Genomic DNA, 24,155 nt, shown 5'->3' with positions numbered 1-24,155 from the left:
TATGGTTCTTGCACCAATTAATAGAGGGTTTTTTCTCCTTTATAGGAATAAATTAAAAATGGAAAATCATTAAAAAGTGGATTTCTGTGGTTCTCTTCCACTCACGTATTCAACTAAAATTGACAGTATAAACCGAAATCTTATCTAAAAAACCATTTTTTTCCCGTGGTATGATATTTGTTCGAAAGTGATAATTGATTCTAATAAGTGGAGTCTACTGTAATACTCGAACAAATGTGAAAACTATGATCATCGCTATAAGAACAACACGTCAAGTATGGAAATTCCATGTTTTTTTTTATAGATTTCCTTTTGCCCGATTTCATAATAATGGATGGGTAGTTTTCACAGCAAGGTTTGTGTGCTGAATTAATTGATAATGCGAAATTCGTGTCAGTCAAAACATCTTCACTCAGGAAGAAAGTTGTTGATGGTGTCATTAAGTAAAGTACATGGAATAGCTTTTGGAAAATATGTATACTGCATAATATATTTTTCGGATCGATTATTACGGAAAAGCAACAGTTGAATTACGTTATGTGTCTTTTGATTCGTACTTCGAAGCGAGGTTCACGTGAAGATGCACTACAGGATACTTGTCGAAAAAGTAAGCATTTGCCATGTTCAATTTCTGAATCTAACATTTAATTTTCATGCTCCGGGAATTTTGAAAGAAATTTAATATAAATTGTTGTGTGTGTGTTTATTTATAATTTTTGTATTCAAAAGAAGGAAACATAACAGCTTATTTTCCTTTCAGAATTCCGGAATTTCACATAATAAATTTTTTTGCGTTTATTATAAAAAATTTTGGATTTTCGTATTCGGAAGAAAAACAAGATTGTTTGAGGCAGTGAAACTCGGTAATAACGACACTGATGATTCCGTGAATTTTTTTCGTTATAACCAAGGTGTGGTTGCAACCGAGGTCGTCGTTTCGAGAACTTTTTTCTCGAACGAACGGAAAATGCTATGAGATACAATAAAATGTCGCGTAAGAAGCAGTTATTTCATTATGAATAGTGAGACCATATTTATTCGAGAGAAGACGGAAAGTTGGAGTCACAAATACGAGAGACAACACTGATTCTCGCCAAAAAATATTGCCAATCATCTGAGAAATCGTAAAATATTGCCAACAAATAACCTTTGTCGGGTGCTAATAAGAAACATGTACTGATTCAAAATGTATTTTTCAGGGAAGGGGGGGGGGGGGTTAACATGGCCAAAAAGTGAGATGAATATTTATAGTCATGATCATTTTTACACAATTCAAAAACTGTGTAAAATACTTTTATCTCTGATTTTAGGGATGGTTAATAAAGATATTTCGTCCAAAAAAAAAAAAAAAACAACAGACAGTGGAAACGGGACATGAAAAATTACGATAATTTGAAAAATAGCGACATGTAATTTCTTACATACGGGTCATGCTAATCATGAGAACGTCGGAACGTCAAACTTCTCTTGTTTTATCATCATTAGTAGAGCTGGTCCGATTAATCGATCAATTGTTAGTCACAGTTGAAAATTTTGCTTGAGTTAATCGACTCGATCAATCCGATTAAAATTCGATTGAAATTTGTGAAGTAACATGATTTGTTTAAAAAAACCCCGATTAGATGTCTCACAAATTACTGTACGTTCCTTTACATAAATTTTGGATAATGACCATGTTTGAAACTATTTGAGTCACTATCGATTCAACGAAACCTGATGATTTCAGTCCCATATTGAGTTTTTGATGGGAGTTTCGAAAGATAAAGGACCAAAATTATTTGTCTGCACTATGAAAAGTAGTGTTTCGTATTCATGGAAGCATCAGCTCCTCTCCTCACAAGTACCATTTGGGAGGAATTTTAAGGCCAGGATTTTTTTTTACACTATAAAAGTTTTCTAAAACTTCTTTTATAAAATTTGAAAAATTCAGCCATTAAGATTGGTTGCATTTGCACAAATGTAACCTATGAGCATTATTGGTTGGATTTATTATTTTTATAAAAGGGATTTTATCAAACTTTTATAGTATAATCCCGGCCTAAGAAAAACAAGTAACAGTAAGATCGGATACAGTTTCGAAATCAGTGATTAAATAATCGATTTGTTTTTAAAAATGATAAGATCCAAGTGAAGAATTTACATGTTTATATCCGGAGTTCTTGGCATTTTCATCGACTTTATAAGCAAAGTTCATTACATTGTTCTCTATGGGTACCAGGAAGCACCACCAATTATTGAACTTATAATCATTTTGTCGTTGCAACCGAATTTGACTGTATTGAAGAAGTTTAACTTTTTTTCGGATAAAATTTACTATTACTAAATTTTTTTTTACGTCAAGCTAGCAATATGTTCAGATACAATCGAATCCTGTTATAACCAACTCCAAGAGACCGAGAAATCACTTCGTTATAACGAAATTTCGTTATAAAGGAATTTCGTGTATGAGCATTGTTCCCAAGTAAACTTATCTGGGGATTAGAAAAAGTGGGATCATTTTCCATGGGCCATGAAGTTAAAACGGGATCTGACTGTATTAAAAAAAAATTCCGAGAATTTTTTCAAAAAATGTGCTCAATAAGTTTTGGTGACAATTAATTTAATAAGCGTCAATTTTGACTAGCATTACAAACTGATATTTTCAGCAACAGATAGACAGACAAAATTTCTGCAAATAGACAGCAAACTTCAAGCCAAAACTTCATTTAAAAGCAGCCAAATAGAGTAAAAAAAAATTGATCGAACAATAAAACTTTTGCTACCATCTAGTGAGCATAATTCGAACCAAAGTTGCAATTGTTGGAGTCAGTACTGGGGTTTTAGTACATGGAAGCAATGATGAAAATGGTGTCTGTGTTCATATCTGAGGGTGACCGTTAAACAGGGGCTTGAAATATTTAATTTAAATAGGCTTTCTTGCCGGGAAAATTTTATTTGGCCGCGGATGACCACATCTGGGGAGGGGGTTAGCGACTGTTAAGAGGGGTTTCACATCATATTTTACATGCTCAGAGAGAGAGAGAGAGAGAGAACCTCATCATTTGAAATGCAATTCATTAGATACGATTCTTTTGAATTGAGATTAGTTTGTTCTCACTGTTCTTTTTCTTTTCCTCTCAATTGAAGTATATACCATACATCGAGCTGGTATGCAGCCAAGATGGAAGCTTGAAGATCCGTGGTCCAATGGCAGAGCTTCTGGATCGTTTCTCTTCTGCACTCAACTTCACGTACGTTTGTCTTTTTCAATTCTTTCGAGTAACCATGAGAGACTGATGTTTTTCAATTTGTTTCAGCCTAAGCACCCTTTGGTTATTAAATTACATTATTTACATTACAGACCAGTGGTTCCCAACCGGGTATGCCCTAGGGGTGCGTGCATTTTTGGGGGTGCGAAATGGAAACAAAAATTACTGCAAGTCGGCTGATTCTTCAGGAAAATTAAAATGATGATAAAAAATGAATTTTTCAGTTCCTAAGAAAATATGAATCATTCCAATATTTTGAAGTCTCATTCTTCTGACTGCTGCTCACAGAAATTTTGCGTCGTGCAAGTGTTACCATCGAGATTATATCCACTTTTATTAATTTTGGAATTATCACTTTTATTAATTTTGGAATTATCACTTTTATTAATTTTGGAATTATCACTTTTATTAATTTTGGAATTATCACTTTTATTAATTTTGGAATTATCACTTTTATTAATTTTGGAATTATCACTTTCATCAATGCTGAAATTATCACTCTTATTAATTTTGAAATTATCACTCTTATTAATTTTGAAATTATCACTCTTATTAATTTTGAAATTATCACTCTTATTAATTTTGAAATTATCACTTTCATCAATGCTGAAATTATCACTCTTATTAATTTTGAAATTATCACTCTTATTAATTTTGAAATTATCACTCTTATTAATTTTGGAATTATCACTTTCATCAATGCTGAAATTATCACTCTTATTAATTTTGGAATTATCACTTTCATCAATGCTGAAATTATCACTCTTATTAATTTTGGAATTATCACTTTCATCAATGCTGAAATGATCTCTTTCATTAATGCTGGAATTATCCTTTTCATTAATCTTGGAATTATATCTTTCCTTAATTGAAATTATATCTTTCCTTAATTGAAATTATATCTTTCCTTAATTGAAATTATATCTTTCCTTAATTGAAATTATATCTTTCCTTAATTGAAATTATATTTTTCCTTGATTGAAATTATATCTTTCCTTAATTGAAATTATGCTGGAATTATCTTTCATAAATGCTGGAATTATCTTTCATTAATGCTGGAATTATCTTTCATTAATGCTGGAATTATCTTTCATTAATGCTGAAATTGCCTCTTTCATTAATTTTGAAATTATCTCATCTATGTGCTGAAATTATTTTTTTCCTTTATTGTTTTAAACTCCTCTTTATGACATAAGAAAATAACGGGGGATTGTGTGTGTTTTCACCGAATCACGTGATCTTCCGACGAATGATGTTGCGGACAACATGGTTTGCTTGCATTGGTACCTCGTGTTATTAGCACGTTGTGCTTAGATTTGATACTGTAATGAACATACACAGGACTCAGGAAAAACGTCAAAAAATTCAGTCGAGTGTGGAAGAAAGATTAGTTTACAGTGGTTGCTGCTAGAGTTAATAAGTGAAGAACTATATTCACAACGAATCTATTTTTTCCAAATCTCCAAAAATTTGAAAAAACAGTAAGTTTTTTTTTTTAGTTTCGTTTTTGAATTAATTTTCAGAAGAAAAAAGAAAATGAAGCCAAAATTTGATATTAGCCATAGACCAAATGACATTAAACAATAAGTAAAAGAATTCATGGAAATTAATTATTGGATGATTAATGCAATAAATTACAGAAAAAAAGATTTGTTTTTAATATAACAGATGAAAAACGTATTATCCAAGGGTTGAGGGAAGGAAAAGGTTTGGGAACCACTGACTGCAATAGACTCTCGATAATCCATCCCGTCCAGTTAATCTAGCGGCCATTTAGCGACCATTTTGTTTTAAAGCATAGAAGAGGAAAACATGTCACTGCATATCTATGAGCAGAAGTTTATACAGTGGTGGTGTAAGCCACTGGAATGTGAACACACCCGGACTCGGAGTTTCTGATAACAATAACCAATTGATAACTATATTCGAAAGTAATCCAAAAGCAATCACGAAGACCATACCTCCAGTTTATTCGAACGGAACGTATTAAAACAAGATAACACGTCGGTTATTTTCTTATGTCATAAAGAGGAGTTTAAAACAATAAAGGAAAAAAATATTTTCAGCACATATATGACATAATTTCAAAATTAATGGAAGAGACAATTTCAGCATTAATGAGAGAAAATTTCAGCATTAATGACAGACAATTTCAGCATTAATGACAGACAATTTCAGCATTAATGAAAGAGACAATACACAACTGGTTGCGAAATGCTCAATCCTGCCGTTTTCTTTCTCCGTATTAATCTAAAACAGTATATTTTTGCTTTAAGCTAAAATCCTACTTTTATTATTTTCATTCAGCCGTTATGAGGAGTTCGAGTTGAATCATCTTAATGTGTTTTATACGAATTATGATAAATTTTTTTTTATTGTGCGGTACGTTCCATAGACCCCGTGAGAAAGTTTTTCGGCCGAGTAACTGCAAAACTGAAAGAAACTGACCAAGAACGGATGGAAGGGGTTTTTTTTTACATTACATTCTTCTTCACTACTGGCAGGCCATTGCAAAAGTAACTTCATGCGTACGTGTACTACTGCCCAAATTGGGCATTGTGGACCGAGTATGGAAGCGATTGTCGACAAGGAAAAGGTACACCTTCTGACCTCCGACATAATATTGTAGATTAATAACGATAATTTATAGAGAAAGAAGACGATAATTTATAGAGAAAGAAGGTTTGGTTCAACCTCATCGTCAAAATACACAAAATAAAAAACCTTTTGACGGAAAAAAATTGATAATACAAACCGAAATCCCGATATGTATAAAATAATTTTTTTCCATGTTATCATATCGGCCTGTTTGATACTTTGAAAAAGTCATAACGTACTCGAATGGTAACCCCAATCGATCGTGATTCCAATGAGCGGCGTCTATTGTATTATTTATTCAACAGGGCATCTTCAACTAACTTCCAGCAACACTTTATTTGCATTGATTACACATTTAGAGAATCGGGGTCCTCTGCATTGGACAATATGGCTCGGCAAGTTGGTGTTTTGGCGTAGAATGACACAGAAAACATGCCGTTGTCAAGATCTCGTCCAGCCCTGCTACGTGGCAGTCTAAACGAAATTATAAAAAAAAAACAGACAATAGAAAAGTATTTTCAAATACACCGAACTGACGTGTTACATCTATAAGACCAAATTTCTTGCCTTTCACTGTATTTTACAATTCCTGATTGATAAATTTATCAGCATTACCGGCGATTATGTATAGCACCCATGTGTCGTTTGTAAATTTTATAAATAAAAATTATCAATTTTACCTGTGATTATGCATAATTCGCAGTTATCGTCATTCGTCGAACAGGAATTAATTATAGGAGTTATTTCGGGAATATTCAGAAAAATTCATTAAATCAGAGTTCATTATATCGGGTTCAGCCTCTGGCCCACAATTGCGGTCATCTAACTAATAAATCTAATCACAACAGTGGGACCAATTTATCAATACGAGATGATGATTATGCATAATAACCAGTAAATATGATGAATTTAGTACGATTTATCATGTTTACCAACGACGCTTGGGTATTTTCATTATACACGGGGAAATTATTATTTGTCCGTAGAAGAGGGGGGAGGATTGACCGCATTTGAGGCGTGTACGTTAAAAGGGGGTTTTACTGGATTTGTGAATGGCAGGTTGGCACTTACATCGAAACGTCTACTTGGTACTCTTGTGTTTAATGTATTTTTATTTATACTTCGTTGCATTGGTTTTGCAGATACACGTTGATGCAACCAGAGGATGGTCTTTGGGGACATCGTTTGAAAAACCAGACCTGGCTGGGCATGATCGGCATGCTCACGAGACATGTTAGTGATCTATTTCTTTTTCCTCTAAATGATGAAAACAGTAACAAATTTTGCTCTACTTACGTTAATTTATATGAAAAAGTAATTTTTATTATGTGAAATTTCAGCCGAAATCCACGAAATATTCAAAACACGATTGCAAAAAACATTTTGTCAATGAAATGGATTGTGATTTCCGCTAGTGATGTTGCAGGTTATGAACCAAAATTTAAAGTATTATATAGCAAAATATCATACTGAAATTTCGTAATGATACAATAAATAGATTTTTGGAAATCTCAAGTAAAATGTCAAAAATATCATTCTTCGTAAAACACGTTTAAAAATTTTTATTTACGTATTAATTGTATGTAAAAAGACAACCCTAGCGTAGACGTAACCTCGGTTCTGAGCATAATATAAATAAAACAATGCCTGTTTTGGGATCACAAGCAACCTCGCTACTTCTCAACTTCAGTATTACGGAAATCAGACAAGATTCCGATCAAAGTTCCAAATATACCAAATATCAATAATTTCTTCCTAAACTCAGTTTGAAGACGTGCTGCGTAGTCCAGACTGGTGAAGATATCTGACTCTCATCCCGATGACCCGGGTTCGAATCCCGGAATTATCAACCTCGCTATTTCTCCTTTTGGGCTTTCATAAGAAATAAAAATCGCCATTTGCTTCCAAAATAACATTTTTAACGTAGTCTGATATCTTAACTTTAATTAGTCTGGAAATTTATTTTGTAAATTTTTATAAGCATTAGAAATTGTCTAAATTGGCAACTTTTATTTAAGAAACTTATCTGTACGCTCTTCTCTTCTCTTAAGTGTGTTGGTGTACGATCTCGGTTTCCCATGCTTTCCTATGGGAAAAAATCCCCTTCATTTACGGAACATTTACAAAACATTTCTATTCACTTTAAGCACTCAATTTTTTTTTCAAATATTATGAATATTTTTATACAATTTAACACGAGCATTTAGGATTTTAATTGTTGGTTTGTTTTTTGTTGAATTTTAACTTCAACAATATGCAGTTTTTTTCAAAATTCACCAAAATTTACCCATATTTTGTGCCAGGAAAATTTTTTGAATGCTTTTAACAAGAAATCCTCGTGTTAAAGTATGTAACACCATAGTGTTGACAGACACGCACAAAGTTTCAAGACATTTTAACGAGTGGTGTTTGAAAAAAAGTTCCTTATCGAACAAAAAAAACTCAAGTTTCGAGATAAGAGCATTTTAGTGGAAAACATTAGCAAGTGCCTGCAGTTTATATTCAAATATTTTTGATACAGGTAGAACAAAAACCTGAACACGCTTAGACGCAGAAAGTTTCATAGTATTTGAAAATTGAAAAAATCGAATATGTGTTTTTTTGGAAACTTTGTATGAACCAATGCCCGCAATTCTGATTACTTTGAAACCTTAATTATGCATTTTTACGAGTTTTCTTCAAATGGTTCTTTTCTATTTTGCAATTTTTATCCAAATTTATGTATTGCAATAGAACTTGGTTAAAACGAATTTTGGATAATTTGAACTTTGGATAATTTGGACTTTCACGAACTCGCCTGTTCGTAAGCTCACCTAATTTAATGTCAAATTTTTTTGTGTAATTCGAATTATTTTCAAATTATTTAGATAATTCGAACTTGGAGGAAAAACATCATGGTTTTTGTATGAGCAAATTCGATTCGGGAAAATTCTACAAGAAACAAGACTTTGCTTTTTTTCGATCACGTTGTTCAACAACAAATTTCTAAAGACTAATATTTTTTTATACAAATACAAATACAACGCCACAACAGGCAAAATGCCCAACGAGGTGGCTGAGAAAAAGATGCCCATAACAAATATGGATGTCATATATTTCAAAAATACAGCAACCCAATTAAAAATGCAATTAACACAAATTATAAACAACATATACACATGATAAAATATTATACAACGCCCATAAAGAATACTTATGGTTGTCTTATTCTAAGAATGGACAGCTTCTCGATCTACCCCAGCATGTTTATCGTAATTCTTTTTAAATGTGTCAATTGTGTTACAATTTACTACCTCCGGGGGTAAGCTATTCCATTTATTAACAACCCTATTAGAGAAAAATTCTCTGCGACACCATAGCCTTGCATTGTCCCTCACCAATCGATACTGGTGTCCCCTTGTAAAAGCAGTCGATTAGCGGTGTACTAAAAGTTCATGATCCATCCTATCCATCTCATTGAAAATTTTGAACACTTCAATCATATCTCCTCTATCTCCTCGACACTTGCGTTCATCCAATGTGAACATATTCAAAAAAATGACGTCTCTCTTCATAACTCAAGTCCCGTGTGCCAATAAGGACACGCGTAGCTCTTCTCTGCAACCCTTCAACCAAGTCTATGTCCCTCTGTAGGTATGGTCTCCAAAACCTTACAGCATACTCCAGTCCAGGAGGAACTAAGCCTCGGAAAAGCGGAAGAATGGCTTTAGGAGAACGCGAAGAGACCTTTTTGAAAATGAGACCAAGCATTCTATTCGCTTTTTTGACAACCGCTGAACAATGTTCAGAAAACCTAAGCCGCTCGTCAATGAGAATTCCCAAATGACCCTAGTTGCATCCGGGATAATGACACCATTCAACTCGTAAGAGAACCGTGGGTTGTTCGAACCAAAATGAGCGACCATGCACTTACCAAAGCTAAACGTCATGCTCCATTCATTTGCCCATGCTGCAATCCTGTTTAAGTTGGTCTGGAGCAACTCCCTATCGCTTTGATTCCCGATTACGCCCATTAGCTTCACATCATCTGCGAATTTGCTAGTTTTGTTTTTCTCTACTCTTTTTCTTTGATAATTCAATGCCCATTTTAACATTGTTCCGCTGAAGTGCATCGAGACTGTGGAACACTCAATACCGATTGTGCATTTCAACATATAAGATCAAGGTGTAACATTCAAAATCTGAATCTGTTTGTCGTCATTAAGAGTAGCGAAAGTACCGGAAATTTCAGATTGTGTATTACGTCAATGAAAGTATATATAGCATTGAAAGATAAGCAAAATATGGGAAACAGTTTAACAACGGATGATCATGAGCTGTTTCAGTAAATCAGGCTTTGGTCAAGAAATTCTGCAGTGATGCGGATTTCAGAACAGCTATGATAAATTGTATTATAGTTATAAATTATCAAAATTTGGAAAACAGTTTCGTAACTGATGATATAACAATTTTTTTGATAATTATTATCCTATGTGAATATGACGATGAAGTCGCAATTTGTTGCTATTTTCCTTATAAAAGATGGAATAATTGGGTAATTTTCAAATTTTGGATAACTCCAAATTTTTTTTTTTAATTTTGTGTCACAAAGACATCCCCCTATGCACTACACAGTATAACATAGGGCCATATAAAATGGTACAATCAGCATATTTACCGTGGAAAACAAAAAAAAAATATATATAAATAAAAGAATAGAAATAAAAATAATAGAAATGTGATTAATCCCGATATATAATATATATATCGGGGCCCCATGTTTACAGGTTTCATTTCGGGGGTCCTGGATGAATCTCATTCTTTTCTGTTGTAGAATTTGCAACAGCGGAAGCCCGAGATAAAGCCAGTCTGGGGCCCTACTAAAAATCTGCGTATTGTGTCCCCGCTACTGGATATGGGGCCCTGGATTTTATTCGTTGTAAAATTGATAAAAATGAAAAATTTTCGTGGCCCCTTACAGGGGGGTGTCCGACAAGCTTCCAGGTCAGGGCTCCATGGAAACGTTGACAGGTTCTAATTCGTGCCCCTGGATGTTATCTCATTGATTTTTGTTCTTTAACATTGTAAAATTCGCAACACATCGGTAGCCCAAGATATATCCAGTGTGCAGCCCCACTAAAATTCAGCGAATTGAATCTGGGGACCCCCATGGGGGAAGTTTTCTGGGGGTACTTGATGAATCTCATTTGCTTTTTGTTGCTTTATGAAAATACTTACAAATATAATAAAAATACGTAAAAGAAGAAAACGAATAAAAAAAAATATATACACATATAATACAAACAACACGAAAGAAAGAAAACAGAAGCCTCAGTTCTTAATGCCATGTACAAATCTTCGAAGGGCACACTCTCTTCTGAGTGCACCAATTTCGATGGTATTGGTGGCCATTGGATTGATAGCTTCCGTATAGATCACGTTCAAATACAGTTCTCTGAATTGTCACCTTTGAACACTCAAAGATCAGTTGTTCGGGATCCTCCTTTCCCTTTCCGCAACTGCATATGCCACTCTCTGCTAAGTTAAATCTTTTGAGATAAGATTTGAAATTTCCGTGTCCAGTTAAAAACTGGGTGAGAAGGAAATCCGGAAAAAAGTAAGGTTGCTTTAACCGATGATGCACTGTTGGAAAAATGGAAAAAAGCGTTTTGTCCATTTTGCCGTACTGGATTTTAAAAACTCGGTGTTCCAACTTCTGTCAACTTCTTCTCGATAGAGGCGTTTCCAGAACGAATACCGATGCTTGCATACTTTATTAACTCTTCGGAGAGCAGTGGAGGATTTGGCGAGTTCATCTGCTCTATCGTTTCCGACTGTGCCGCAGTGACTTCTCACAAATGAAAAATCTATAACTATTTTGTTATTGAGACAGCTTTTTAAAAGGCACTGAACATCGACAGTTAATTTTTCACTATTGGTTATGTCTTGAAGAGCAAGAAGAGGAGAGAGAGAGAGAATCACTGCAAATAAGAAAATTACAGCCAGGGAATTCGATAACTTTTTTCAGAGCGAGATTAAGACTTCCAATGACTTTAGACAACGAATTAACCCAGTTTGACTGTATATGACTAGTTTCATTATCATTTGTTCCTCATAAACTTTAAATCATGTTTTATTTTATTTGATGTTCAGATTTTTGTTTGTATCTTACAGGAAGCGGATATGGCTCTGGGACCATTTACCTTAAATGTTGACCGTTATGAAGCTGTCAAGACGTCGATTCCTTTCACCGCTGATCACGTGACTTTTATACATAAGAACCTACCGGACTGGGAAATGTCTGTATTTCAATTATGGAGAGTTTTCACATGGAAGGTGAGATCACCAATTTAAGCTTTCCTTTTGTCACATTCCGAGTGCTCATCCTCTCACGCATTTTGATATGAAACATTTAAAAAGTCTGCTTTAGTAAAGGGACTATATTTTTACCTACAAAGCCAGAGGCAATAGCACCAAGACGAAAAGTTTGAAATTCGAATCCCGCCGTCGCCATGGTGGTGGTCGGCTGAAGTTGGTTTTCTGTAGTTCCTAACTTCGAGCCGCGAATGTGAGCCGATCTTCCCGTTAAAAAGTCTTGACCTAGAGAGAGACATGCCTACAACAATACAATAATTCAATCATTTTACTTCACTCGTAGTTAGAAAAAATTATGGCAGCACTACACATAACAAGCATTACACTTGAACAAACCTCGCGTCACGTTCGCTACAAATACACGCACATTCTAACGCGTACAATTCGTTAGAAGTTCCGCAGAGGAATATTGACGAGGTGCATGTGTGGTTCAGTTGTCAGATATGTAAGATATGCTCTCCATCATGTTTGTTTTATGTTTATCAGCATCAATCGTATCTTTGAACATAGAAATCACGTGACAAATTAATTTCTTTAGGTATGGTTGACGTATCTGTTCTCATGCTTGGTGTGTTCCTGGTGCGCAGCCCTGAGCGATTATCAGAGATGTTACGACAGACAAAATTTCTCATTCCCTTGGCTACATTATGTGTGGGAACTTTCGAGATCGTTCGTCTACCAAGGTATGGTTGGATAAGAGATTACCTTTATATTGATTTAACCATTTCTAGAATTATTATGAGGAATAACTTTGAAAAAACATTAAAAGAACAAACTTTTCTCAAACTGTTGAAGATTTTCAGATATGACCCTTTGAAAACATCTTTAACTAGTTACTCGCAAGCACTGGTTTTTGGCTCACCATATCACTTAAAATTGTTCAATGCATAATCCATTTGCATTCGGAAGTGGCATGTTCCCCGCATCTCCTTAATGAGAAATTAATTAATTCTGACTGAACCCCCTAATCACCGACAACGGAATAATCCGCCCATACAGAAAATCAATTTCTCGATAGACACTTGGTAATATGGGATAGTTATCGAATTCAGAGTGAAGATGCAGATAAGATAAGTTTAATATTTTATGCTTGATCGATGCCTTAAATATTTGGGTGTCGATGAAGCACTAAAATCTAACCCAAAATTGCCTACACAGCTCTTCTCTGTAGACTCTACACAGAACAGCTTTTGCACCGAAAAATAATGCTAAACACGTTTGCATTTCTTAGTTTTAATTTTCCTAATCATTGTTCGAGTTGGTCTTTGTTTCCCCCCTCCCCACTAGAAACTAGTTAATTGAGTGTGGAGGCTTCCTCGGATATTCTACAACTCAGACGCGATGCCTCACAACTCTACCCTGTACATCTAGTCGTCCCTCTACAGAGAAGAGCTGCTTGCACACCCAGAAATTATGTTAAACGTGTGTCTATTTCATTTTAAAATAATTTTTTACAAAACTTTTTAATTTCTCGATCGTTTGGTCTTGTTTTCTTATGGTTTTAATCGCTTACTGGGTGGGGGGAAGCCTGATCAGAGATTAGGCCCAAGGGGGCATGTAGCCCCGAAACTCTTAAACGTTTTGGGTAAGTATATACAGTCAAACCTCGTTAGTGCGTCACCCGATTAACACGTCACTCCGTTTACCGGGTCACTTTTTGGGAGTCCCAAGTATCCTCAGGCAGGAATTGACACAGCAATGGATTACTCCGTTTAACGAGTCACTCCGCTTACCAAGTCATATTTTTGCTCTCCCAAGAGTGACTCATTAACGAGGTTTTACTGTACATTACTTCGTCCTGTCAATTATATTCTCAACAGAAAAGAGTTCTTTGCACCCATTATCTTTCAGACCTTTAAGTATTTAATTTATATTTGTAATTTATATTTGTAATTTATATTTGTAATTTATATTTGTAATTTATATTTGTAATTTATATTTGTAATTTATATTTGTAATTTATATTTGTAATTTATATTTGTAATTTATATTTGTAATTTATATTTGTAATTAGCATTAAATTAATTTAGTTCACCGTACCACAAATGATTTTCGGATACGGTGCCGATATCTTCCTCAGCTTGAGCTGTGGAAGAGAGTTCAACTCTTAGAAAACAATGCTTAACATCATGTAGCTATTATTGGATTCTTCTTTTGACCAGTTTATCATGGAGTTGCTCCTTTTATAGTAACAATTGTTTTACAAGAGATGGAATTTTTTTCATTGTTGCAAGGATAAAATATAGCTGCACATTATTGTTATGGCTTTAACAACAGACACCTTTGGGGTTTTACTTGTCTTTTTTTTCAATTCATTGTTACTTACAAGTAATATTTGGTACAAGAAGAAAGAAATATTGAAAATGACAAAATGGGTTGCAGTTTCAGGAATAGTCATGGAAAAGGTAAACGATTTTAGGTTTTTACTTAAAAAATTACGAAAATTACGGAAAAGTTTTCTTAAAAAGATCGGTTGACCGATTTTTCCTAAAAATGTGTGTGGGATTTTTTGCCTGATCGTATTAATGTGAATTTTGAATATATTAAGGCCGATTACTCTCTGTAGAGAAGTTTTATTCGTTAGTAGAGAATTCTTTCGAAATTTTGTTATGTTATAATCGATTTCTGTTAATTTCAATGCTATTTGAAGGATAACTCATAATTTCTCTTCAAATTCAAATTCTTCTGAAGGAATTCATTGCGACCCGCCCTTTAAGCCATATATGTATACCCTTGCCCCACGGACCAAATGTGGTCCTGAAAGCTATCTGATGTGGCTTGCCCCCTCACATCCAATTTTGTAAAAATGAACTAAGCGGCACAGATCGCTTAAATGACCCGTGGCACAAGCCCAGAACACTTAAACGATCCGTGGCACATTTAGAGATGCCTTGAGTGACATGTGGCACAATTTTAGAGCATTTAAGCGGCCCCCAGTGCGGTTATACATCACTTAAGTTACCCGCGGAACATTCCCAGATTACTTACGTGTGATCCGTGGCATAATTACGGATCACTTGAGTGATGCGTTACGCTTTTGCAGAGAACTTAAACGGCCCGGAAACATTTCTATAGCACTTAAGCAGCCCGAACCAATTTCCTGAGCACTTGCAGGATCCGTGAAACATTTAGAGATCGCTGAAGTAAGGGATCGGCTCTGTAAGGGATTCATCATTACGGAGAATGTTAGTTCAGGAGCCCACAAACTAGCGAAAGATTTTTCTCGTTTTTGGCGCACCGAGTAAGATGCCATTAAGAATATTTCATATTTTCATAAAGGGTTGTTGATGACGTAAGCATCATCCAAATTTCCGTTCCCCCCCCCCCTTGTCATCAAATGACAGCAAACCCCACCGTCGCCATAGTGGTGGTCGGCTGAAGTTGGTTTCCCGTGGTTCCCAACTTCGAGGCGCAAATACGAGCCGATCTCCCCATTAAAAAGTGTCGCCACAGAGAGCAACAGGCCTACAACGATTAATTATTCAATCATTACATTTCACTCATAATTAGAAAAACTGGTGGCAGATGGCAGCACTACACATAACAAGCATTACACAGAAACAAACTTCACGTCAGGTTTCACTACACGTACACACACATTCCCGCACGTACCAATTCGTTAGAGGTTCCGAAGAGGACGAGGTGCGTATGTGGTTTAGTAGTAGTAGCAGTAGCAAATCGGAAACCCCCTTCATCGATGATTACGTAATACTTGAATGACCCCTAAGCAAATATTGAACTCTAAACATTTTTTTAGTTGGACGAAAATATGACGAACAAAACGGTACAAAAGACAAAAAAAAAGAATGGAATCCAAAAAACAGGACTCAAAAAAAAAAAATCGCCCCATAAAATGCATAAGAAATGGAAATTTTCATTTCACAATGACAACAAATAAGAAGTCACTTTGTTTACAAATACAAATACAACACCACAACAGGCAAAATGCCCAACGAGGTGGCTGATAAAAAGATGCCCATAAAAATATGGTTGTCATATGTTTCAAAAATACAGCAACCCAATTAAAAATGCAATTAACACAAATTACAAACAATATATACACATGATAAAATATTATACAATGCCCATAAAGAATACTTATGGTTGTCTTATTCTAAGAATGGATAGCTTCTCGATTTACCCCAACATGTTTATCGTATTTCTTTTTAAACGTGTAAATTGTGTTACAATTTACTACCTCCGGGGGTAAGCTATTCCATTTATTAACAACCCTATTGGAGAAAAATTCCCTGCGACACCATAACCTTGCATTGTCCCTCACCAATCGATACTGGTGTCCCCTTGTAAAAGCAGTCGATTGGCGGTGTACTAAAAGTTCATGGTCCATCCTATCCATCCCATTGAAAATTTTGAACACTTCGATCATATCTCCTCGACACCTGCGTTCATCCAATGTAAACATATTCAAAAAATGAAGTCTTTCTTCATAACTCAAGCCCTGTGTGCCAATAAGGACACGCGTAGCTCTTCTCTGCACCCCTTCAACCAAGTCTATGTCCCTCTGTAGGTATGGTCTCCAAAACCTTACAGCATACTCCAGTCCAGGACGAACTAAGCCTCGAAAAAGCGGAAGAATGACTTTAGGAGAACGCGAAGAGACCTTTTTGAAAATGAGACCAAGCATTCTATTCGATTTTTTGACAACCGCTGAACAATGTTCAGAAAACTTAAGTCGCTCGTCAATGAGAATTCCCAAATCGGTGACTCTAGTTGCATCCGGGATAGTGACACCATTCAACTCGTAAGAGAACCGTGGGTTGTTCGAACCAAAATGAGCGACCATGCACTTATCTACGCTAAACGTCATGCTCCATTCATTTGCCCATGCTGCAATCTTGTTTAAGTTGGTCTGGAGCAACTCCCTATCGCTTTCATTCCCGATTACCCCCATCAGCTTCACAGCATCTGCGAATTTGCTAGTAATTCCATCGATACCCTGATCGAGTTTATCGATAAAAAGTGAAAAAAGTATGGGGCCAAGGACACTTCCCTGAGGAACTCCACTTGTGACGTCTGTCCAACCAGAGAATTCCCCGTTCAACATAACTCGTTGCGATCTATCTCTTAACCACGATTCTATCCAATTCAGCAAGTTGCCCCCTATTCCAATCTCGTGTAAACGCTTCAAGAGTTTGCCATGTTGGACCCGATCGAATGCCTTCTGGAAATCAAGGTAAACCACGTCGACATTTTTGCTCTTACCCAAAGCCTTAGTCACGTAATCATAGAAGCAAAGGAGGTTAGTTACACATGACTTCCCCTTCCTGAACCCATGCTGATTATCCGACAATACATTATTCTCGTCTATCCACTTCACAAACTGCCTTTTGATGATAATTTCCAAAATTTTCGAGAGGGAGCTCGCCAAACTCACTGGACGATAATTAGACACCACTTCTCTACTACCCTTCTTAAATATCGGAACAACGTTAGCCAGTTTCCAATCTCTCGGGACGATACCCTCAGCAACACTACTCCTGTATATCTGTGCGACTGGCCCCAACAATTCATTAGCACCTTCCCTGAGAACCCTGGGATAGATATCATCTGGTCCTGGTGCTTTGCTTGCACATACATTTCTTAGAAGATTTAGGACCTCCACGTCTTCCACTTGAATATCGTTGAGCGTTTTATTACCCCATGCAACACCCGTATATCGAATATCATTATCTCCATTAAAAACCGACGCGAAAAAGTCATTGAAAGCACTACACATGCCTACATTGCTCTCTACTTTTGAGCCTCCTATCGAGAGGGGGCCAACTGTCCCCTTACATCCATTATTGACGTATCGAAAAAATGATTTTGGGTCAGAGCCAATGTTATCTGCCAACCTAGATTCAACTTGCTTTTTACTATCCCTTATCGCTTTCTTCAACAGTCTTCTTTTATCAGTAAACAATGATAGGTCACCTCGTCCACTTTTATACTCTCTGAATGCTCTTTTCTTTTCAAGATAAAGGTTCCGCACGCTATCCGTGAACCATAGAGGGTGTGATGTACAAACACGCTTTTTTCGAACAAAGGGTATGACGTCGTGCAAAACAGAGGACAGCTTCGTACTAAATTCTTCCCATTGACTTACCACCCCTACTGATTCCAACCGGTCTTTGAAAACTTCCGCTAACCTTCTTCGCAAAACATCAAAGTTAGTTCTCCGAAAACAAGGAACCAGTCTTTTGTTATCAACCTTACCCGAGGAAAAGTTACAGAGAAATCTGACGATACGATGATCACTGGAAGAAAACTCTTCCCCCCCCGAAACATGTTCAACTAGATCCTCAGAACTAGTAAGAACTAAATCCAAAATAGCAGTACCCCTAGTGGCTTCTGATACATGCTGATACAAAAAATTTTCGAGCACCAACTTAAGAAAGTCTCTTTCATACTGATTTCCAGATGAAAGGTTCTCCCAATCAATACCCGGGTAATTGAAATCCCCTAGTATGAGAACCCTCTTTCGCTTACACATGTAGGAAATTTCATCATGCATTTTGGCGATATAATTTTGATCCCTATTCGGTGGGTTGTAACAAACCCCAACAATAAGCTTATGACGTCTTTTGTTCTCAAGTTCAACCCATATGGTTTCAATATCACTTCTCTGCACGTTACACTCTCTAGCCTTCAAACATGATTTCACGTATATCAACACTCCACCCCCTTTCCTATCAGATCTATTTCTCAAAAAAGTATCGTATCCGGAGATGTGTAAGAAAGATTCATCCCCATCGTTTGCCCAAGATTCTGTAATGGCTATAAGATCCAAGTCCTCCACAACTATCATAGTTTCTAAAAAATCTTTCTTGTTACCCAAGCTCCTGGCATTTATTAACACACATTTTAATTTGCCCGGTGGTTTGTTGTCAATCGAGAAGCCATCCAAGTCAGAGGTGGGTAATTCCCCGTCAGTACTGTTGTGATTATCATTAACTATGTTTATTTTAATAATAATATCATATTGCATATATCCTTTGCAATATGACTGACGTATCTGATATTTGCGCGTTAGTTGGATACTTTTTCCAAATTCGAAGTTTGCTTCTCGGATCAACGGTCCGCGAGTTATTCTAGGATAAAGGAACTTCCCAATGCACCCTGAATAATACGATATGAACTGAATATGAATGAGCTTCATTACACTTGTCTCTTGCAGGGAGACTGAAGTGGGCAAAATATCCAGCCCAGTCAGTTCTGAAGATATTCTGGTCTCTACCGATATTTATTCTGACGCAGGTCTTCGCTTCGTCTTTCTTGTCCATGATCTGCGTTCGCCAAGTGGACTCGATACAGACCATCGACGATGTAGTCCACGATGCTTCTCTCTTACCTATCATCGAGAAAGGCTCGTCGACATTCACTTTCTTCAGGGTGAAGTCTTTATACAGTGGACGCTCGTTATAACGACCCCCACTATACTACGAAAAACGGAAGTTTTATAGGAGATACGTACTTATATACACTGTACATACAATTTTCAAGGTCTAAGGCAGTGTTTAGCAGATATTTCGACCTAGAATCACATCAAAGCATAAATAGGTTCACAAATAAATGTTTCCAATTAATCACTAAGCACACGACGAAGGTTGCCGCTCTCCCCAAGAGCTGCGACGAACACTTTGAGAAACACTGGTTTAAGGGCATACATACCGTTGCGCTCGTTCGAGATAGCCCTGTTGAATCAATGTGAAAAAAGTCATTTTGATAGCATAATACATAAGTCTGCTTGTCTTTGCAAGTTGTTCCCTCACCTGAATGAAAGTGGTTCTTTGGGAATGACACTGTTAGGCGACATATTCTTATTGTGTGAAAACTTTTCATTCACTTTTTCATTCTTCTCAATCCGGATTCAGAAAAACTCTGAACTCAAGAAATTGAGGAGATCCGTCACACATCAGACATGTCATTTTTCACTCGCATTACACGCATATTATACTGAATTCATCAATGTTAATTTCAATCACGCTTAAAGACAAATTCTGTTCATTTGTTTGCAAAAAAAAAGTTATGAGATCTGAGTTTTGTCGTTGTATTGGATAAAACTGTCTCTGTTGGACGTCATATTAGACGGAAGGGGGGGAGGGCATGGATGAGGGAAACAATTGGGACCTATCCTTCCGGTCATTATAACGGAACGTTCAAAATAACACACGGTCGTTATAACGAGTGTCAAGTCTATATGTTTAGTTTTAAAATTCGCGGATACTTGAATCCTTTTGTATTGTTTATGCATGAATTTCAAACGGACAACTCAATCCTTGCAGGACACGACGATCGGCAGCTACAAGGAGATCTTTCGTAGAGCGATCGCCAACGAAAACGAATCCCTTATGAACCTGGATGAAATGGAAGAATATGGTATCGATAAGACTCTTTCAGGTCGTTTCATCATGATAAAGGACAACTCTATCCTGAAGGGACTTCTGGCTCGAAGGTACTCAGACGGGCTGGAGTGCGGATTCATTCTGGCCAGTTTCCAGATAAGGTCTCTATGGAAAGTCATAGCTTTCAGTCAGACTTTTCCTGAAAAGCAGCTCAAAGCCATCAACAAGATGCAAGTTTAAATTACAATTATTTCAATTCTTTACTTTTCAGTGCGCAGTACTTTACAGGGGTGTGTACAGCCTTTTTAGACCTATGGCTGGTCAGATATGCGGTATTTCTGCAGCTCGCTGGCCAAAAACTAGTATATACCAAGGCTGTAGGCTGTCCCAAATTGTTTGCAAATCAGATATCTCTGCAACCACGTTGACTTAAGAAACATACTTTCAATTGAAAAAACGTTTTGGCATGATGTGCGGTTGCATATTTCTTAAAAAAATAGCAAAATGTAATTTTTATGTATACCCTGGGTACTTAAATTTCCAATTAGTAAAATGTAAATGCGGCTTTTAGAAGTCGTTTACAAAGAGTTTCATACTTTTTGATGCAATGTCAACGGAGATATTTGACTTTGAAATTTTCAGCATTTATGAAGGAGGGTGTGGCTCACAAATTGCGAAACGTAAATTAAGTTCGAAGTTATAAAAATTATGTGTCAAAGCAATTATCAAATAATGCAATTGCTAGTTTGAGCCAATGTAAACTTGCCCCAACACAGTGGTAAGTTGCCAAAACATAGTGATTTTATATACTTAATAGCTCGATAAATATTGCATTTAAAAATATATCATTTTTCTTTGCAATAAAAAAAGTTTTCTTGCTCTTCAGAGCTGAATCTGCATTTTAAGAATTGGAAGCACACGAGGACTTGTATATGAAAAAGTTAATTCCTTTATTTTTCTATCTATAAAGTCCCTCAAACGAATTCTCATATTTTGAGCTACTGCAAGTCATTTCAAAGCTTTTTGTACCTTCAAGTACATTTTTCTCTCTAAAGAGAACCTGCTATACACACACAATTTGAGACAGCTATCATAGAATGACCATATGACCCGCATATTCTGGGACATTACCGTAATTTTGGCCGTCGCGACTCTTTTTTTTATAAAATCTGTGCTCAGATGGCAAAATGTTAGCCACTTTCTAAAATTTCACGATGGCAAATTCGTAAACAATATTTTTCCAAAATGTGACACTGTGTCCTTTTGACTTGATGCATAAACTGAAGAGAGAAAGACAACATTTTGACGAATGGGAACAATTCAATTTTGTAGGAAAAGTGACATGGCATTTTGCCATCCGAGCACAGAGAGAAATGTACCATTTATTTCCGTATTTTCAACCAAGCTTACTTACTTTTATTCTGTACCGAAATCATAGATTGAGATTTATTTTGTAATTTATATTATGATAACTAAAACTAATTTTCATATACATGAGATTACATCTACGTGCTATTTCTGGGAATAACATTTCAATCCCTTTCTACATTGAGTAGCTCACTATTTCCCATTAGAGAACTATTTATTGTGACCTTTCCACTATTAGACATTTTTGGAATCGTAGCGATAGATGACAGCTTAACTTTCCTTTGACAGTTTTTCCGATGATGCCCCTTATCGATCCTGGTATGTTCATAATAAGAATATGGTCAGCCTGGGTGTAATTGTATCGTGGTGTTTGCATCCACGATGTGATTACTTTTGATACCCACGTTGATGCCATTGACTTTACTACTGGAACACATTTCATGGGTTCACGGGGTGGAGGTTGTGCATCCCCTGGTAAACAAAAAAGTGTTTTAAATGCAATTTTTTTTTTCTGATTGTAAGCACATTGTATTATTTTCAGGCTTTCACGAATGCGAGATTTCGGGTGGTTCGAGAATCGCCTCAAGCAAGAATGCAGAAATTACGACAAATGCATTGCGGATAAAGTTTCGGATATTCGACCACTCGGTGCAAGCGATCTACAAGGCGTCTTTATGTTACTCTTAATTGGACTTCTGATTGCATTTTTCACATTGTTGCTCGAAAACATGAAAGTACTTGGCAGACATTGTTACTCAAGGAAAAGAAAGGCTGCAAATTATATTCATAGCATATCTGGACGCAATACCAATATTGATTGAAATACCTTTACTCTTTTCCGCTAACTCGCACTTTGTTTTTAGTATCGCTGTTCTATAGGAAAATTAAAACAATAAGAATTTTTATTGATTTTTGGTGATAGACAAAACTTATACGTAGAAAATTTTTTTTTTAACATTTTTAATCCGCAATTCCCTCATTTTTCTATCAAAATCTGATCGTGTGAATTTAATTTGTTAATTTCCCCTAATTAACAGTACGTTAACTATAGAAATTAACTATATTGTTGATTTATAATTCGAATTTTGAAGGGGGGAAAAATATCGTATAAGAGAAATACAGGGTGTTCTGTAAGTACTAATGCGGCCTTTATTTCATCAACCGTCCATCGTAAGGGTATGGTTTCAATTTAAAAAATTTTCAGAAGGCGTTCAAAAATTACCCTGTACCAGTTTTCGGAGTGAAAATACAGTGTGTAACAAAATATAAAAAAAATTAAATTTTTTTATACGGTCTCCTTGTACTCTAACTTCCAATTAAAAAGTTATCGCCTTGCATCTCCTGAGCCGAGACTCAAAAGACCTCTTGAGCTAAGAGAAAAAATTCCGTTTCTAAATGCAATATTCGTTGCATTTAGAAACAAACTGAAAATGTGAAAGAACAGCAAAAACTAACGGACAATATTCCTTCCCTTCTCTTATGCTCCCTTTTCCCAACTTCTCTTTGTTTCGTTTTTTTTTTTGAATTTGAATATCTCAACGAATAATGCACTTGGAAACTTGGAAGACAGAGCAACAACTTTCTAACTGGAATAATCGAAGGTGGAGGATAGATTGTCGGAAAGATGGCTGAGAATGATGGATGATATTCCTATTCGAAAAGTAATGAAGAAGATGGAGGGTTTCTACGATTCTTGTAGAATCCGAGTACCAGAGAGTTTTGTGGGAGGAATTGTGCCAGCTGGCTGAATATCACAATCTTCTACATAGTATTTTATTTTGCTCTAGCTGGGTTTTGGACTGTTATTGATATTCTATCAAACATTGGACTATTGCTGACCAGCATAGATTCTTGATGGTAGTCATAGACGAACAAATCCTGGTTTAGGATTGCGACCCCTCCCCAACCTGAAAATATTGATTCTACATTAATTTGGTTTGCGACTATATTGGAAATGGGACTATATTGGGTTAAATCACAAGAACAGTTCCTCGAACCTTACCAAGGGGGCAGACAGTTTGGTGAGCATGTTAGAACTTGCGGATTTGATTCGAAATATGAGGAAGTCAACGACGGGGGAACTGTATAAAAGTTAAGATTTCTTATTTTGTTACACACTGTATTTTCACACTCGAAACGAATACAGGGTAATTTCTGATTGCTTTTTGAGCATTTTTTAAATTGAAACTATACCTTTACGATGGACCGTTTATGAGATACCGACAATGTATGGGGTCCAGGA

General features: G+C 36.0%; 1 protein-coding gene across 1 annotated transcript; it reads left to right on the top strand.

The window, feature by feature from the left end:
* The first annotated feature begins 580 nt into the window (after positions 1–580).
* On the top strand, positions 581–20,785 carry LOC149089347 (glutamate receptor U1-like). Its single transcript, XM_089240183.1, has 7 exons — positions 581–607; positions 3,127–3,230; positions 6,989–7,079; positions 12,000–12,161; positions 12,739–12,883; positions 19,378–19,592; positions 20,486–20,785. The coding sequence occupies exons 1-7, from the start codon at positions 581–583 to the stop codon at positions 20,783–20,785; spliced, it is 1,044 nt and encodes a 347-aa protein (XP_089096309.1).
* Positions 20,786–24,155: the final 3,370 nt, after the last annotated feature.

Source organism: Pholcus phalangioides, unplaced genomic scaffold (assembly GCF_987345545.1).
Source record: "Pholcus phalangioides strain wild (caught in Gottingen) unplaced genomic scaffold, Ppha-v1.0 ptg000002l_1, whole genome shotgun sequence".
Taxonomy (NCBI): Eukaryota; Metazoa; Arthropoda; class Arachnida; order Araneae; family Pholcidae; genus Pholcus; species Pholcus phalangioides.
This window is presented reverse-complemented; position numbering and strand designations above follow the sequence as displayed.

Bases quoted from the DNA above. Each gene is read 5' to 3' on its own strand.
- LOC149089347 (XM_089240183.1), top strand. From the start codon at position 581: ATGCACTACAGGATACTTGTCGAAAAA. The intron at 608-3,126 runs GTAAGCATTTGC...TCTCAATTGAAG, and splicing joins ACAGGATACTTGTCGAAAAA to TATATACCATACATCGAGCT. The intron at 12,162-12,738 runs GTGAGATCACCA...TAATTTCTTTAG, and splicing joins GGAGAGTTTTCACATGGAAG to GTATGGTTGACGTATCTGTT.